This window comes from Pipra filicauda, unplaced genomic scaffold (genome assembly GCF_003945595.2).
Source record: "Pipra filicauda isolate LSUMZ 115617 unplaced genomic scaffold, ASM394559v2 scaffold428_size586839_pilon, whole genome shotgun sequence".
In the NCBI taxonomy this organism is placed as follows: domain Eukaryota; kingdom Metazoa; phylum Chordata; class Aves; order Passeriformes; family Pipridae; genus Pipra; species Pipra filicauda.
Window position 1 is genome coordinate 280029 of NW_024104563.1, and position 15269 is coordinate 295297.

The window sequence follows — 15269 nt, forward strand, 5'->3', positions numbered from 1 at the left end:
GGTACCCAATCCAAAGACCTCTGAGATCTCCCAGGGGCCTGAACTGTTCATGAGTTATGACCCACCACTAGTTCACTGGTCTGCTTTTGCCTCATTGCTCAGCCCTGATTCTTCTTGTGCCTCATCCAGTGAAGTGTTACAGGATTATTTTTGAAGACAGAGGCACAGAGGATGTTTTCTGTGTCTGTGTCTTCCCACAGGACAGAGGACACAGAGAAACACAAATCCCTCCACGGGCCATCAAGCAAAACTGGAGGGGCACGAGGCTGCTGGGAAGTAAAGCCCAAGGGATGGTGGGATAAGGGGGAATTTCACACCTTTTACAAAGCCAGGCAGTCCAAAAGATGGAAGGAGGGGTGTTGGGGATGGTTGGCACAGCGTCTCTCCCAAAGGACCCCTTCTGCCAAGGACCCTGCTCTGTCCTTGTCCTTTTCTCTACTTTCCAACAGCTCTTTCCCACCCTGCTGCCTCCTCTCACCCTCCTCTTTGCTGCACCACAGGTTTCACTTCCCAGGTTGGTGCCATTCAGGGCATTTTGGGACTCACCTTGTTAGCCAGGGACAGGCAGGGGTTGGGATCCCGGTCTGGCTGTTCCAGCTTGACGATGGTGATGAATCCTGACTCGGTGTGTTCATCCTCACTGGTGTTGCACAGGGACAGCGGGTGGGACTGCAGGACAAAAGCAAAGGACACTCAGATCTTGGGGCTCAAGCCCACCCTGTAAACCCTCTGGACCCCCCCAGAGGTGTAGGACCCCCCTGCACTGGGCATCACCACCCTGCTACATCCCATGGCCCTGCCTGACCCACCGAGGCTCTGAATGCCACAAAAACCAGGTCACTGTCCAAGTTTTGGTTCACAAGGAAAATGTCCCAGAGAAAGGTGGAGTTCCTATCCCAAACTGCACTCAGAGTTGCAGAATGGGCCAGGTTGGAAGGGACCACAGTGGGTCACTGGTCCCACCTCCCTGCTCCAGCAGGGTCATCCCAGAGCACAGGGCACAGGACTGTGTCCAGAGGGGTCTGGAATACCCCCATGAGGGAGACTCCAGCCCCTCCCTGGGCAGCCTGTTCAGTGCTGCCTTTGGTAGCACCAAGTCTTGGGCATCAAAACAAGAACAGGTCTTACAAAGTCATAAAAGCAAGTTAAAATCATCAAATCCTAAAATCACAGGGTTGGGTTGGAAGGGACTTCAAAGACCAGCTAGTTCAAATGTCTAGTGCAAATGTCTGTGGTTGTGGGTTTGTATCCAACTCCTAATCATCTCTGTAACTGCTTAAAACAAAAGTGAAAGTGAAGGATTTCAGTGAAAATGAAAATATTTTAAAGTAAAAGTTCGTATCCTTTTGTCAAAACTGGTCTAGTGGAAGGTGTCCCTGGCATGAGGTGGAACTGGATGATCTTTAAGGTCCCTTCCAACCCAAACCATTCTGGGATTCTGTGACTTCAGACTCAAGGACACCAGAGAGAGTGCAATTGTGCCAAGCCCAAGCATCATAAACTCTGGAAATCCAGGTTTTCAGGGAAGAAATGCAATCTGTTATGGCTTGGAAGTGCCCAGGAAAGGCTCCCAAATAACCCCCTGCTTCCCTGGAGCACTGACAGGCGCTGAATCCACCAACACCAGCACAGCATCCAAGTGCCCTGGAAGTGTTCAAGGCCAGGTTGGAGCAACCTGGGCTAGTGGAAGGTGTCCCTGCCCATGGCAGGAGTTGGAACAAGATGGTCTTTAAGGTCCCTTCCAACCTAAACCATTCCATGATTCCATGATTAATGATAACACGATAAACACGAGCAAGAAGCCAGGCTCCTGCAGCTCCAAACGAGCGTGGAGAGCAGATATAAAATGCTGGTGGTTCTTCTGGGGGGAATCCAGGTGATAAATCTGGAGAAGACCTGCTGAGGAATGCTGATCCCTGCAGCTGAGACCCTTCCCACGTGGGCAGCTCTGCATGGAGCTCTGACAGAGCAGTGGCCCCTCGTTATTCTGTGCTGGATCCTTCACCAGACACTGATCATGCTGGAGCCTGAGCCCGGGTGCCTTCCTGAGCACTCTGCAAAGGTGACCAGGGGCAGCTCAGGGGGACACAGGAACCATCCACTCCACACTCCACTTGTCTCTGCTCCAGACCCCTCTTCCCACCATCTCTTCCCATTTGCAACTCCTCCAGCAGCAAGGCCTGGCTCTTACTGTGGCCATCCTTGAACAGCATTTTCTTGGCACTCCACTACCCCGGGGTGAGGGATCCTGGCTGCACATCGTGCTCACAGGACAAGAGGAGACTCAAAAAAAAATCTATGGATGACGTGGAAAAACAAATATTAAGTGATTCCTCAATGCAGAGGACTCGTGCCCCATGGGTGGCCCTGGCTGCAGAGTCAGGATCCCTCTCTCCCTCCTGGTCCCAGGGTTTGCAGATGGGCTCAGGCACTGCAGAAGGGAAGGGTTTGGCAGGAAGAGCATCCCCCCCTCCATGGTGGGTTGGGGACCTCTGCAGCACCCACTGCCACAGCCAAGGGGCCACCTCTCCTGACAGAAGCTTATCTGATCTAGGAGACAAGGGACAGCCAAAATCCAGTCACTGGAGAGAGGGGGGATGTTCATAACCAAAATTAAAGAGGTCTCATGCACGCTGTCTAAATCCCACTGCTGTCCTGATCCTGTCCTGATCCCAATCCTGATCCCAATCCTGATCCCACTCCTGATGGGCAGAAGGACCTAGATGGGCATTCTGCTGGACCCCACAGTGCTGCTGCAGCTGGGGCTTCCCTGGTGGAAGTCACAGCACTGCTCTCCCAGGACGATCCCTGCCTGGCTCTGCACAGGCCCCTGAGATCCCAGGGGTAGGTCAGGATTAGCTGGCAGGGTTTGGACTCAGTCTTGGCTGATCCAGCCCTGCAGCTCTGGCCCCGGCCCTGCTTCTGAGACACTGTGAATGAGGCCTGTGACCCCCTGGCTTTGTCACTCCATCTGTTTCTGTCACCACATCCTTCCTGTCACCCCCTCAGCAGGGTGCAGAGCTCCTCCCCACCTCTATGTTCTTGCTACCACCTTTTAATTTTCTTGTTTCCTTACCCTATGGTATCTCTATTTTCTACCTTTTCTGTCCACCGCTCCTAAAATACCGATTTTCCCTTTTCTAACTTCTCCTTGCCACCTTTCCCACTTTTATCCCCACCAGACCCACTGCCTTCACACCAGCCTGTCCCAGAATCACTCACAGGTTACACTGAGCAGCAGAAACACAAGGAGAGGTCCTGGGGAACCAGGTATGGAGAGGTGCCAGATCTCCACTTGGGATCTTCAGGTATAAAAAAGCAGAAAAAGAAAGATGACCCCGAGAGGTCACCTCGCCCTCTTTGCTGCCCAAAGGCAGGATCAGCCAGACCTAAAACATTCCTGAGAGACACTTGCTCAACCTGTTTTCAAGACCTCCAGAAAGGGAGACTTCTCACCCACTCCAGGGCTTCCTTCTCCTCCACACTGCAAAGTATGTTCCAACACCTCACTGGAGACAGTTTTGCTCCAGTCTGAGCCTATTAATTGTCACAGAATCAATCATGCCCATAGAAAAGAGATTATTTGTGCTTTCTTTCCCCCAAAGAACCCTTTAAATGTTTCTGTTCCCCTTTCTGTTCACCAAGGAGAGCTTGGGGACAAGGGCTGAAAAAGGACACGGAGAAAGTCCTCAGTTTTCTCTGCAAGGGAACTCAGAGCATTTCCCACCCTTCCTTCATGGGGGATGAGTCAAAATTTGATTTGATCTGAAGTGGCAGGAAAAATGTTACAACCAACCCAAAAGGTTGGCATGGAAAAGAGAGGAAGAGAACGGGACAAGGGAGTGTTTACCAAAGGGCTCAAGAAAAATCCTGGACTAAACTGGGATAACTCATCACTACATGGACCACAATCCCAGAAAAAATGCAAGTAGCAGACACCAAACTGAATTTGCAGAAGTTGAGAGCGATGCAGGGGATGGGAGACTGATAATCCTGACTTCCCAGCCAAAAAAAAGAGAGCCAGGTAAAAAACCCAGGATAATGAAGAGAAGGGAAGAACTAACAGGGCTTTGGAAGAGGAGGCTGATGGTTCACAGAGCCACAGGAACACCCCAGTCATCAGATCCTCTTCCCTTGGTCTTCCCCAGATCTCAGCCTGACAGGAGGGGGGAGCTGGGGGGGGGTCGGGCTCTGCTCCCAGGGAACAAGGGACAGGACAAGGGGAAATGGCCTCAAGCTGTGCCAGGGGAGGGTCAGGTTGGACATCAGGAGGAATTTCTCCATGGAAAGGGTGGTCAGGCACTGGAAGAGGCTGCCCAGGGAGGTTGTGGAGTCCCCAGCCCTGGAGGTGTCCAAGGAAGGACTGGAGGTGGCTCTCAGTGCTCTGGGCTGGGGGACAGGGTGGGGATTGGAAACAGGGTGGACTCCACGGTCTTGGAGGGCTTTTCCAACCTGAATGATTCTGTGATTCACGCTGTGTGAATGCCTTTATTCCTGGAAAAGAGAGGCTCTTCCCAGTTTATCTTAACTCTCCATCTCTGTGAGCTGAACAAAGCCCCTCTGACACCAAGATCAATCCTCTCTACCCCCAGACACAGCAGCAGGAATGACAGGACACTACCACAGGTACAGGAGATGCTGCCAGGGGGCCAGAGCTGAAAAGTGCTCTGGGACACTGCTGGAGGGACATGGGAGGATGAGGAGGGACAAGGCAGGGAGATGAAGTGGATGTTAACAGTGAAAAAGGTGGAAATGGCTGTTTGGAAAAGGAAGAGAATGGCAGAATGTTTCAAGGGGCCCGAGGACAAATTGCCACTTCCATGACTCCTGGGCATGAAGCTTGGGGATCAGGATATGGGGCTTTTTAATGTACCTACATGAAGTTTCAAGAGCTGTTATAAGAGCAAACACACCTTACCCACATGTGAGTCACAGACAAACACGTTCACTGATAACAAATGCATTATTCTTAGAGAGACTCAGGTCCTATCTCAACGTGCAAACAGCTCAGACAACCATCCGAGTCCCCTGAAGGAGTGGCCAGAGGCGGGAGAGGAGACAAAGGACCTACAGGGTGCCAGTGCAATACTCCTGTGCCTGTGCCCTTACATGTGCTCATGAGCTTCACCACCTTTGGCCTGTCTCAAGGGTCAGCAGTGCCTGAGGGTTTGATACAACAAATCAGTCCCTAATCAATCAGTGACTGTGTTTCTGCCTCCTTTTCATTACTAAGCTGGTGAGCAACAAAGAGAAGTGCTGAACCCAAGAGGGATGTGCAGGGTTAGATGGTTTAGGTGAAGTCTGGATCTTTTCTGTCGCTCTCTGCAACAGGAGGGGGGAGCTGGGGGGGGTCAGGCTCTGCTCTCAGGGAACAAAGGACAGGATGAGGGGAAATGGCCTCAAGTTGTGCCAGGGGAGGGTCAGGTTGGACATCAGGAGGAATTTCTTCACTGAAAGGGCATTGGAAGGGGCTGCCCAGGGAGGTGGTGGAGTCCCCATCCCTGGAGGTGTCCAAGGCAGGACTGGAGGTGGCACTCAGTGCTCTGGGCTGGAGGACAAGGTGGGGATGGGGCACAGGGTGGACTCGATGGTCTTGGAAGGCTTTTCCAACCTCAGTGATTCTGTGATTCTATTTGCACAAGCATGGCCATGGGGTTGGAGAAACTCTGATACCCACCCCACTTCAGCTCCGCTGAAGTTTGCTCTCCTGTGGGCAGAGAGGTCCCACACAAGGGCAGTGGTGCCACTCCTGCTGGCCCAGCCACCACGAGGGTTGTACGGGCACACAGGAAAATCTCTGGCCAAGTTCCATCACGACGTCTGGTTAAACCGTCTCTGTCTGGTCCACACATCCATTTTGGAGTATCAAAGGCACGGGAGGTTCTCTGGTCAGCCCTGACTCACACCACTAAATGAAAGTAAAGGCAAGCTGGCCCAAGTCACGGGAGAACAGCTCACACTCCTCTGCCTCTGAGCACACTGCAGGCAGTCTGGACTCGAAATCCATGGAGAGCATCCAAGCCATGCTGACCTGTTCACCTCACACACCTCAGAGGACTCAGCCTGTCCCCACTCTGGGAGATGTTGCCACTGAGTGGCACTGACCCTCTTACACGTGACCCTCTGCTCTGTGCTGACAGTGGTTTGGAGGTTAAAGCTGCTCCACAGGACTCACACAAAGTCTTGTTCCTCAGCAACCCTCAGAACACTGGTAAAGTCCAAGCTGTACAGACAGCCCAGCAAGCCCAATGCATCCCTCCAACCGCTCCAAGCACAAAGCTCTACTGTCCCCTGGCACCAGCTCAGGGGTGGTACAGACATAGGAGGACTTCCACAACTCATCTGTCAAGCAGGAGACAGCTCTGACCCTGAAAGCAGCTCTGCAGTGACGGGCCAGACACAAAGACTCACCCAAACCCAGATCATTGGGGTATTTTTCCTCAATCACGATGGGTTTCAAAGTTAAAGCCTTGAACGTAGATGCCAGAAAGAGCATTCCTGCTCATCTAGAAAGGAGAAAGATCTAGAAGAGCAAAGACTGACAAGGGAATTCTTCTGAGGACAAATTAGGCCACAACATCTTTTGAAGCATCACACATCTCCAGGAGGGCTGAACTGCTCCTGGAAGGAGAGCAGAGGGCTCTGCAGAGGTTCATGTGGGCTAAGGAATTCTCCAGAACTCTCCTGAAGGTGAATCTCAGCAGCAGTGTTACCTCCATGAGTGCCTGGAGATTGCAGGGCCCTGACATGAACCTAAACTCCCATTGTGGCCTTTTCTGGAGAAACCAGCAATGGTTCAGGGAAGCTTTACCTGGTCACGAGTGAAACACTTGTTAGGATTGCACATGGAGCTGTGCTCACCAGGAAAAAGCTGCAGGAGGGAGATGGGCTTGGAGGAGGGAGCCCAGGGCAAAGCCAAAGGCAGGAGATGGGCTCGGGATGGAGGAGGGAGCCCAGGGCAAAGGTAGGAGATGGGCTTGGAATGGAGGAGGGAGCCCGGGACAAAGCCATAGGCAGGAGATGGGCTCAGGATGGAGGAGGGGAGCCCAGGGCAAAGCCACAGGCAGGAGATGGGCTTGGAATGGAGGAGGGAGCCCAGGGCAAAGCCACAGGCAGGAGGTGGGCTCGGGATGGAGGAGGGAGCCCGGGGCAAAGCCACAGGCAGGAGGTGGGCTCGGGATGGAGGAGGGAGCCCGGGGCAAAGCCACAGGCAGGAGGTGGGCTCGGGATGGAGGAGGGAGCTCTGCCGAACCTCCCCGGCTGGCGCGGCGCCACAGGCAGGAGGTGGGCTCGGGAGCGATGGCTGATCCCCGAACCTCCCCGGCTGGCGCGGCGCCCCGGGGGAGCGATGGCTGATCCCCTCCCCGCCGCACACCCCCGGGCTGCACCGCCCGAGCCAGGTGCACAACAAAAGGAAGGCAGCGCTGTCGTTGCTGCTGCAGCGCCCAAGGTTTGAAGGTCAGCGCTCGCTGCAGGCCCGGCAGGGCCCGCGGACCCGCAGCCGCGGCCGCTCCGCAGGGGCCGGGGATCGGCGGCTCCGGCTGCTGCGCGGGCACATGAAAGGCTTTCCCCTCCTGTAATAACTGACGGCCTCTTCAGTGCCGTTTGAACTGTTTACAGACCGAGTTAACGATTACAGGCAATGTGTACCTTGGCTGCTGCCCAAAATTCTTACCCGCCCGTCAGATATTATCAAAGAGCCCTTCACTGCTGGCCTGGAGTCCTTCCAAAGCGCAGCGCCGAAATGCCGGCGCAGAGGAGGGGCCTTGGGCGCTCCATCGTGAAACCCAAGCTAGAAAGTCACAGACCTGCCCCGGCGAGGTGTCCCGGGGTCCGGGTGCCAAGTCACGTAGAGACGCGGCGGCACCCGAGCGGTCCCCGAAGCCCCTCGTGGGTGCGTCCAGGTGGGCTCTTCCCTGCGGGACATCAGCCGGGCTTTGCCGAGCTGCCTTCCAGGCTTCACTCGAGGACACCGCACAACCCACAAGCTCTGGCTGTCCGGGTTTCCCTCCCTGCACGAGGTCGCCGCCGTCCGTGCCTCGCTCTTCACACGCGGTGGTTGTGTTAATGCCGGTGGTTACACGGCTTTTGAAACTACTCCTGCCAAAAGCATTTTCAATACCCTCGTGCCTCAGAGTGCGGACAAGAACAAACCAGGTGGTGGGAGATTAGATAAAATCACTTCCATTGTTATTTGTAGCTGGAAAAATGCAGGTGTAGCTATAAGGCCTGGCTAGATTTGGGTTGGGAAACAAGCCCCAGCTCTCTGGGGCAAATTGCACCAGGTCTGGAAATCCCGCTGAAACGAAGGGATGAAATCAAGAGCTGGCAAGCTGCTCTAATTACAGCTGAGTAACACAGAGCCACATTCAAGCAGCACTGAGGCTACACAGCAAACTGCTTCCGAGCAGGAAATTCCGCAGCCGCACAGGAGGGTCCGTCCTACCCACGGTCCTGCACCCACAGCAACCTGGGCAGGCTCAGCCAGAGCGGAGGGCGAGCTCTGTGCCGTGCTCTGCCCCTGGAAGGCTCCATCAGAGGCAACTTCCTAAGTACAACTAGAAAAAAAAAATTAACATCTCCATTTCAGACAGAAATGTATCTCATGGCCCATCAGTCTCCCTCACCACTGAATTTTAGGCTGTAAAATGCTATTTGATACTGTTCACTAGACCATCTGCAGACAGTGCTGAGGTGGTATCACCAAAACATTGTTAAAAGCCTCTGCTTCAGCCCATTCCAGCTACGCCAGCAGCAGGAACTGATGCATCCCATGCCTACCAGGAGCCTGCAGACTGCTGGGGTGCCATCATCCCAAAGCTCCTGGTACAAAAAGCCACGTGCCAAAAGTATGAAAATTTACATTACAATTTTGATCCTGTGTTCCCAAAATGAGCCATTTTGTCCTGCACAAAAAAAATCTCAAAAGCATCTCTTCCACGGGCTCTCAAGAGATGGAGTTTCCACGGGATGCTTTCCAGAGAAGGGCTGATGCCTTCATATGGTGCCAGTTCTTGAAATATTCTGGATGTCAGCAGGTCCTGGGCACCAGGGCAAAAGACTGAACAGCTAAAGGAATAAACTACTTGCTTTTCAATCCCACACTGTACCGGCCTCCCGTTGTTTTATGGCTTAGATGTCGTTTCCTTTAATAGGGGTGAGAGAGTGGCTGGTGGAGGACACGAGTGTCCCACTTGCTGGATGTTGTAGCATTGCCAGGAGACAGAAATGTAGATGCAAATATATTTGCTGTGATTTGACTCAATAAAACTTGCTGGTACAGTGCAGTACACTGCAGAAATTGGTTCCTCCTACGCTTACTTGCTAAGACATGAGTTCAGGCCCTCTGGGATCTGCAATTCCCTGGCTGCTATCGATGACATCACTGACATCTAAGGAGCTGCAGGAATGCTGAGAATGCGGCTCCGGGCTCCTGGGGATGCTGAGCTCCTCGGCTGCTGCAGGAGGCACCAAGGATGGGGTGCCTGGGTCCTGCCTCACTTCCAGCCTCCCCCTTCCAATGGACACGTGCTCCTCTTGAGGCCACACAACACGTGGGCACACGTGGTTGCACCAGTTTGAACAGCGAAGGTGGAATTGTTTGAAACTTTCTTTCACTGGTGTCTTCACATGCTGAGCAGGAACGAGAATTTCAGCACTGGCACATGGGGTCAATCCAAAATTGATGTGACCCTGTGACCTGGGCAGACACTGATGCCCAGGAAGTTCCTCCTGGAATGAGGAAGAACTTCTTCCCTGGGCAGTGACCCAGCTCTGAACAGGCTGCCCAGGGAGGGGCTGGAGTCTCCTCCCTGGGGATATTCCAGACCCCACTGGACACAATCCTGTGCCCTGTGCTCTGGGCTGGCTCTGTCTTAGCAGGGTGGTGGGACCAGATGCCCCACTGTGGTCCCTTCCAATCCAAACCATTCTGGGATTCTTCTGACCCTCACAAGCCAGCTGTGACCACTCAAAGAGTGGTCCTCCACTTGGTCTTCCATCTGGATACCTTCCCAGCATTGCTGTAGCTCCTGATCTGGAGGATGCACCCAGAGCAGGGTGATGAACAGCCTGAAGGATTTCAGAGACATACCTTGTTCCCTTTTTGCACATTCATACTTCTTCCAGGACATTCCCTGCAAGTGACCTCCACAAAGGATTTAAAACAAATCAATAACTATTTTTTTTTGACCGAAGATAATTTCGCAGGAGACTTCCAAGAGTGAACTCTATTATCTCAGATGCCCCTTTAATCATTACCATCCTTGCTGCATCCTGGGGAGTCCAAGCACTGAAGGCCATAGAATCCCAGAATGTTTTGGGTTGGAAGGGACCTTAAAACTCACTTTGTTCCAGCCCCTTGCCATGAGCAGGGGCACCTTCCACAGGACCAGGCTGCTCCAAGGTATCACAGATGTTCAAAGAGCTGGGCTGGCACGCTGGAAGGAGCTTTAAGCAGGTAAGCATAAAACTCTTCCCTTGGTTTCAGCCTGTTGGGAGCCTCTGAAGACTCCAGCATTCATCACCAAGGCATGTCTCCATGTGGAAGCTCTTAGGAACAAGGATGACACAGCTCTTGGGCCAGGACTAAAGAGGCTGAAGCCAAAAAGGCAGAGAAATTTCCATTTTCAGGCACCTCTGCTGCCTGTCCAGAGCAGGACAGAGCTGTGAACACACAGGATCAAGGACAAAGAGGGCAGGAAGTGAAATAACCTCCCTGCTCAACAGAGTGTGATTCAGCAGAAGATGCTCTACCCACTGTCTTGAGTCAAGGCCACCAATAACTTGACCAAACTTTCCTTTGAAATGGTACAGACTGACTGAGCTCTACCAGGTTTTTCACTCCAAGGAACGGGAAGGGAGCTGCTCACAGCCCATTTGAGGCAGTGAAAGTAGGTGAGCTGGGACATCACCTCCACTGGAGGATCCAGCCCTCTTCAACCCTTGTCTCATTGAGAGGGGACAGACATCCAAGAGAAGGATGAGTGCTGGGATAATGAGGACACTTGGAGCCACAGTAACTAAGACTAAAAGACATTCAGAAAGGAGAAAGTTCTGCTTACAGGAGGGAAGTCTCCCTCTCTCATCCCTGGTTGCTGCAGATGAGGAGACATGATGGACAGAGCCACAGCCCAGCACCCGCCAATTCTGATTCTGTTCTGCTTTTTTTAACAGTGACACTGACCCCTGCCAGAGAAGGACCACTGGAAAAGAGAGTCCAGCACTGCCTAGAGCTTCTGATGTGGCTGCTCCGTGACCAAACCACACCACGATGTGTAAAATCAGCCATGAACACCTCGAGTTGACTCATGCAGGCTCCGGTTTAGGCTCCACTGCCTTTTCTCCTGGTCCTGAAGGGTGGAGGTGGTTGTTGCTATCACAGGTTCTCCCCCTGTATCTCCTGTGTTCCTGCTCACCAAGGCAGGCTGGCTGATGGAGGCTTTATTTATTACCCGGCCATGCTGGAAGCACAGGGAACAGCTTTTTGATGTTGTACCTCATCCCTCTGTGCTCCACATTTCTGCTCTGATGGCCTGGGAAAACAGCAGGTGCCCATCTTCCAAGGAAGGAGAGAGCTTGTTCTCCCACTTCCCATTTCCAGAGCCATAGCTAGTCCACACAATGTGGATTTGCAGCTCTCTTTTGCAGAAACCAACCTCTTGGTGAGCTGTGCCTTGCTGGCATCAATGTTACCATGGGGAACCTGTTGAAGTGTCTGCTCACGACTTTCTGCAAACCCTGCATGGTCCAATCCTTCATTGCAGCTCAGATGATTTCTCCCCTTGTCCAATCCAGTTGATTTTCCCACCAATATTCCCTAAAGTTACACTGAACAATGTGCATTTATGCTGCCCAGTGCCCCAAACCCTTGGTTCCCTCACACAACCACCACCCCCATCACTGGGGAAGGACAAAAAGCCATTGTGGCCAAAACCTCAGAGCCTGCAGAGCACGGCCTCGATGGCTCCTGTGGTATTCGGAATCAGTGCAGCACTTGGGAGCACAGGGATAAATCATTAACAAGTCATTATTGTTCGCAGGTATTTTTGGCAGGAAACTACTGAGGTCAACTTGGACAAACCTGGTGTGTTCAGCTGGAGAAGAGGAGACTGAGGGGAGACCTCATTGCAGTTCCACCTTCCTGGGCAGGGGCAGAGGAGGGGCAGGGACTGAGCTCTGCTCTGGGGGGACCAGGGACAGCCCCAGGGAATGGCTGGAGCTGTGTCAGGGCAGGCTCAGGTTGGATCTCAGCCAAAGGTTCTTCCCCCAGAGGCTGGTTGGGCACTGCCCAGGCTCCCCAGGGCAGTGGGCACAGCCCCAAGGCTGCCAGAGCTCAGGGAGGGTTTGGCTGATCCTCTGGGGCACAGGGGGTGACTCTTGGGGCTGGGCCTGTGCAGGGCTGAGGGTTGGACTCCGTGATCCTTGGGGGTCCCTCCCAGCTCAGCACATTCTGGGATCCTGTGAAACTGCTGTGGGATAGTGGGGGTGGCATTTTCCTGGAGGAGCATTCAAATCCTCCTCTACCCCTAAAAAATAGGCTGGCAGTGACCTTCCTTGCTGAATGCAATTGAGATGAAGAGTGGCACAGCCCCTCCTTCCCGCTCCTCCTGGCCAGGGCTCTCCCCTCCTCCCTGGTCCAGACCCGTGTCCCTGGAGCCGCTCTCCGGCACAGCCGAGATGACAGCGCTGCTCATCACAGCTCCCCTCGCAGCGTGGGCAGCCTGACAGCCCCAAACGCTCCTCCTCACTCACCAACCCCAGGATCTCCCAGCTCCCATCAATCACTCCCGCTACCACCGGGAGCCGGGGAATTCCCAAACACTGCCGCTTCTCCCAGAGATCTGTCCAGGGATGGCTGCTTCTCATTCTTTGGAAACCTGAGAGACTGCGATTCTCTACAACTGTATCAATCATTCCTTCCTCCCCAGCAAGGCTCAGTGGACAGCACAATGCTCCTGCTCCTGCTGCCTGCAGGGAGGGGGGATGAATCCATGTCCTATTTGCTCCCACGGCCATCAACGCTGGCAGCAAGCGCCGAGAGCCCTCTCCGTGGGGAATATCCTGGAGGCTGATCCATCCTCACAGCTCCCAGTGCTGTCAGACACTCCAGCTCCATGGAACACTATTTATTCTCGTTGTCATTCAGCTTCCTGCTCGGTAGCCAGCTGGCCACTGCCCCCACTGCAATTTAGCTCTTGTAAATCAAGTGCCAAAGGACACTTCCAGAGCCCTGGGATGTGGCAGTCCCTCCCAATATGTGGATGTGGTCGTTTTAAAGTTAAGTAACCAAACAATTTGGATATGAACAGCTTAAAGGCTGTGGTGTTGGTCAGTGTGTGCTCCTGGCTGGGAGATAAGCCCTAAAAACCTTCCAGAAGATGCCATGGATTCAGCCCAGATGCTCAAGATGGCTTGGTGGGGATTTTTTTCTTACTAAGAAAAAGTACTTTCAACTTTGACATTTAAAAACCGCCTTTCGTAAGCACAAAAATATTCCTTTCCAAACTCACCAGCTTCTGGACATACTCATGGAAGCCAAGAAAACCAGTCAGGTAACCAAATCCAGCTCCTGAACCAGCCCACACTTCCATCTTTCCCTAAAAAATACTGAATACACAACTGCAGATGCAGGCAGGGGCACTCGGACTGCAAAGGGACACAACAACTGCTTTCCCAAAGCCTCAAGCATGGTCAGATAACTCAAAACAGTTCTCCTGCCCAGCCTGAGGTTGCCAATCCCCCAATTCCATGTGTCCTGAGAGTGGGGGCTGTGCCTCCACCCGGAGGCCCTTCCTCTGATGATGTTCCTCAGCAACCTTAAGCTGCAGCTCTCTGAGCTCCAGCTTTTCCTGAGCTTTGAGGAAGTTTTGGTTTAAGAGGCTGAAAACGTACACGTAATCACAGCCTGGAAGGACAGAGAAGTTCCTGGCTTCGTGGTAGGACTATGAGACCTGGGCTCCCAACGAGACCATAACCTGCACAGAAATAGTGGAAATAGGGATTTGGAAATATTTGATATTCCCATCACTCCAGAGGAGACTGCAGGGAACCTTCTGTGATAAAAATGGCAAGTTCTCAATCTCCCACCATAAACCACTTGTAAGTGATGGCAGATGGGCAACTGCTCCAGGAGATGCTGGTAGCAGCTGTGTTTTGGAGCCTGCCCACCCACCACATGTGTTCCACACTCCTGAGGACGGGAATGACATCTGCCCTTCCCAGCTGCAAGGCCAGCTGTGTGCCAGGGGCCCTCTCCAGTACCTCCACTGGCAGGGACAAACAGAAATCTGTTGTCACCCACACCTGTGTGCTGCAGTTCTGCAAACCCCACAGTCTGTGTCTTCCTCAGGGAGAAAACTTCCTTCCTCCCCCAGGTTGTCCTGCAGCTCTTGAACTTGGTGCTGATGAGGCTCCCCCAGGCTCCCACGACATCCCACTCCTCCACCTCTGCAGAGAAGACTCACAACACGGGTACCACCAGGTAGGGTTTAACTGGACTGGTTTTTCCCTGGAATGACCAACAGTGTGAAAACAAAATCCTCCTGAGTTTGACACTACTGGCTCTGAGGTACAGCCCAAGCTGCAACCAACATTTCAAGGATCTTCTGGTGATAGAGCACCCAGGAGGGACCTTAAATCCAGTCACAGAAGCTGCAGAAGTAACAAGATTCTCAGTACAGGCACGTACTGGCGATCCCCCAACCCTTTCTTTCCAGGGTTTATTCCTTTGCTGGCATTTTGTCCGACCTAGAGCTGCACCAAGGGATTCACTGGTTCTGGAGTGCTCCCAAAATTCATCTGCCCCATCCCAGCAGGTCTGCTCCACTGGCTGCTGTCCCCTGCTCCCACAACGTCCAGGCTCCATTTCTCTGGTCCTTCAAAACCCCTTTCATACCCCAGGACTGGGGATGAACATCGAGTTGATTATAAAACAATTTCTTTTGTTGATAGAAAATTCTTTGCAGGGCGTGAACAGCAGGAGAAAGAAAGGGCTCCTCTGAAGTTCGAGCTGGCTGGAAACCCCCGGAGGGCAAGAATCCGATCCCCGTCTTTGAGGAGCACAGGCCTGTCTGTACAGGCTGCAGGCCCAGGAGAGTTCTGTGTGTGCAACTCCAACAACACACACCAGCCCCTGCCCTGCCAGCACAACGGGAGGTTCAGGACCAGCCTCCAGCTCCTGCACCGTGCACCTAAAATGGCTTCACTGCCCCCGTTTGCACCCAAGAGTCACAGAATCCCAGGATGTGCTGAGTTGGAAGGGACCCCCA

At 53.2% G+C, this 15269-nt stretch overlaps 1 protein-coding gene across 1 annotated transcript in view; it reads right to left on the reverse strand.

Annotated features, from left to right (window-relative positions):
• The window catches only part of RNF43 (ring finger protein 43), a 60538-nt gene that overhangs the window by 19344 nt on the left and 25925 nt on the right, over positions 1-15269 (reverse strand). The window contains exon 2 of the mRNA XM_039385691.1: positions 547-669. Coding sequence (XP_039241625.1) covers positions 547-669 — 123 coding nt within the window. The remainder of the gene's footprint in view (positions 1-546; positions 670-15269) is intronic.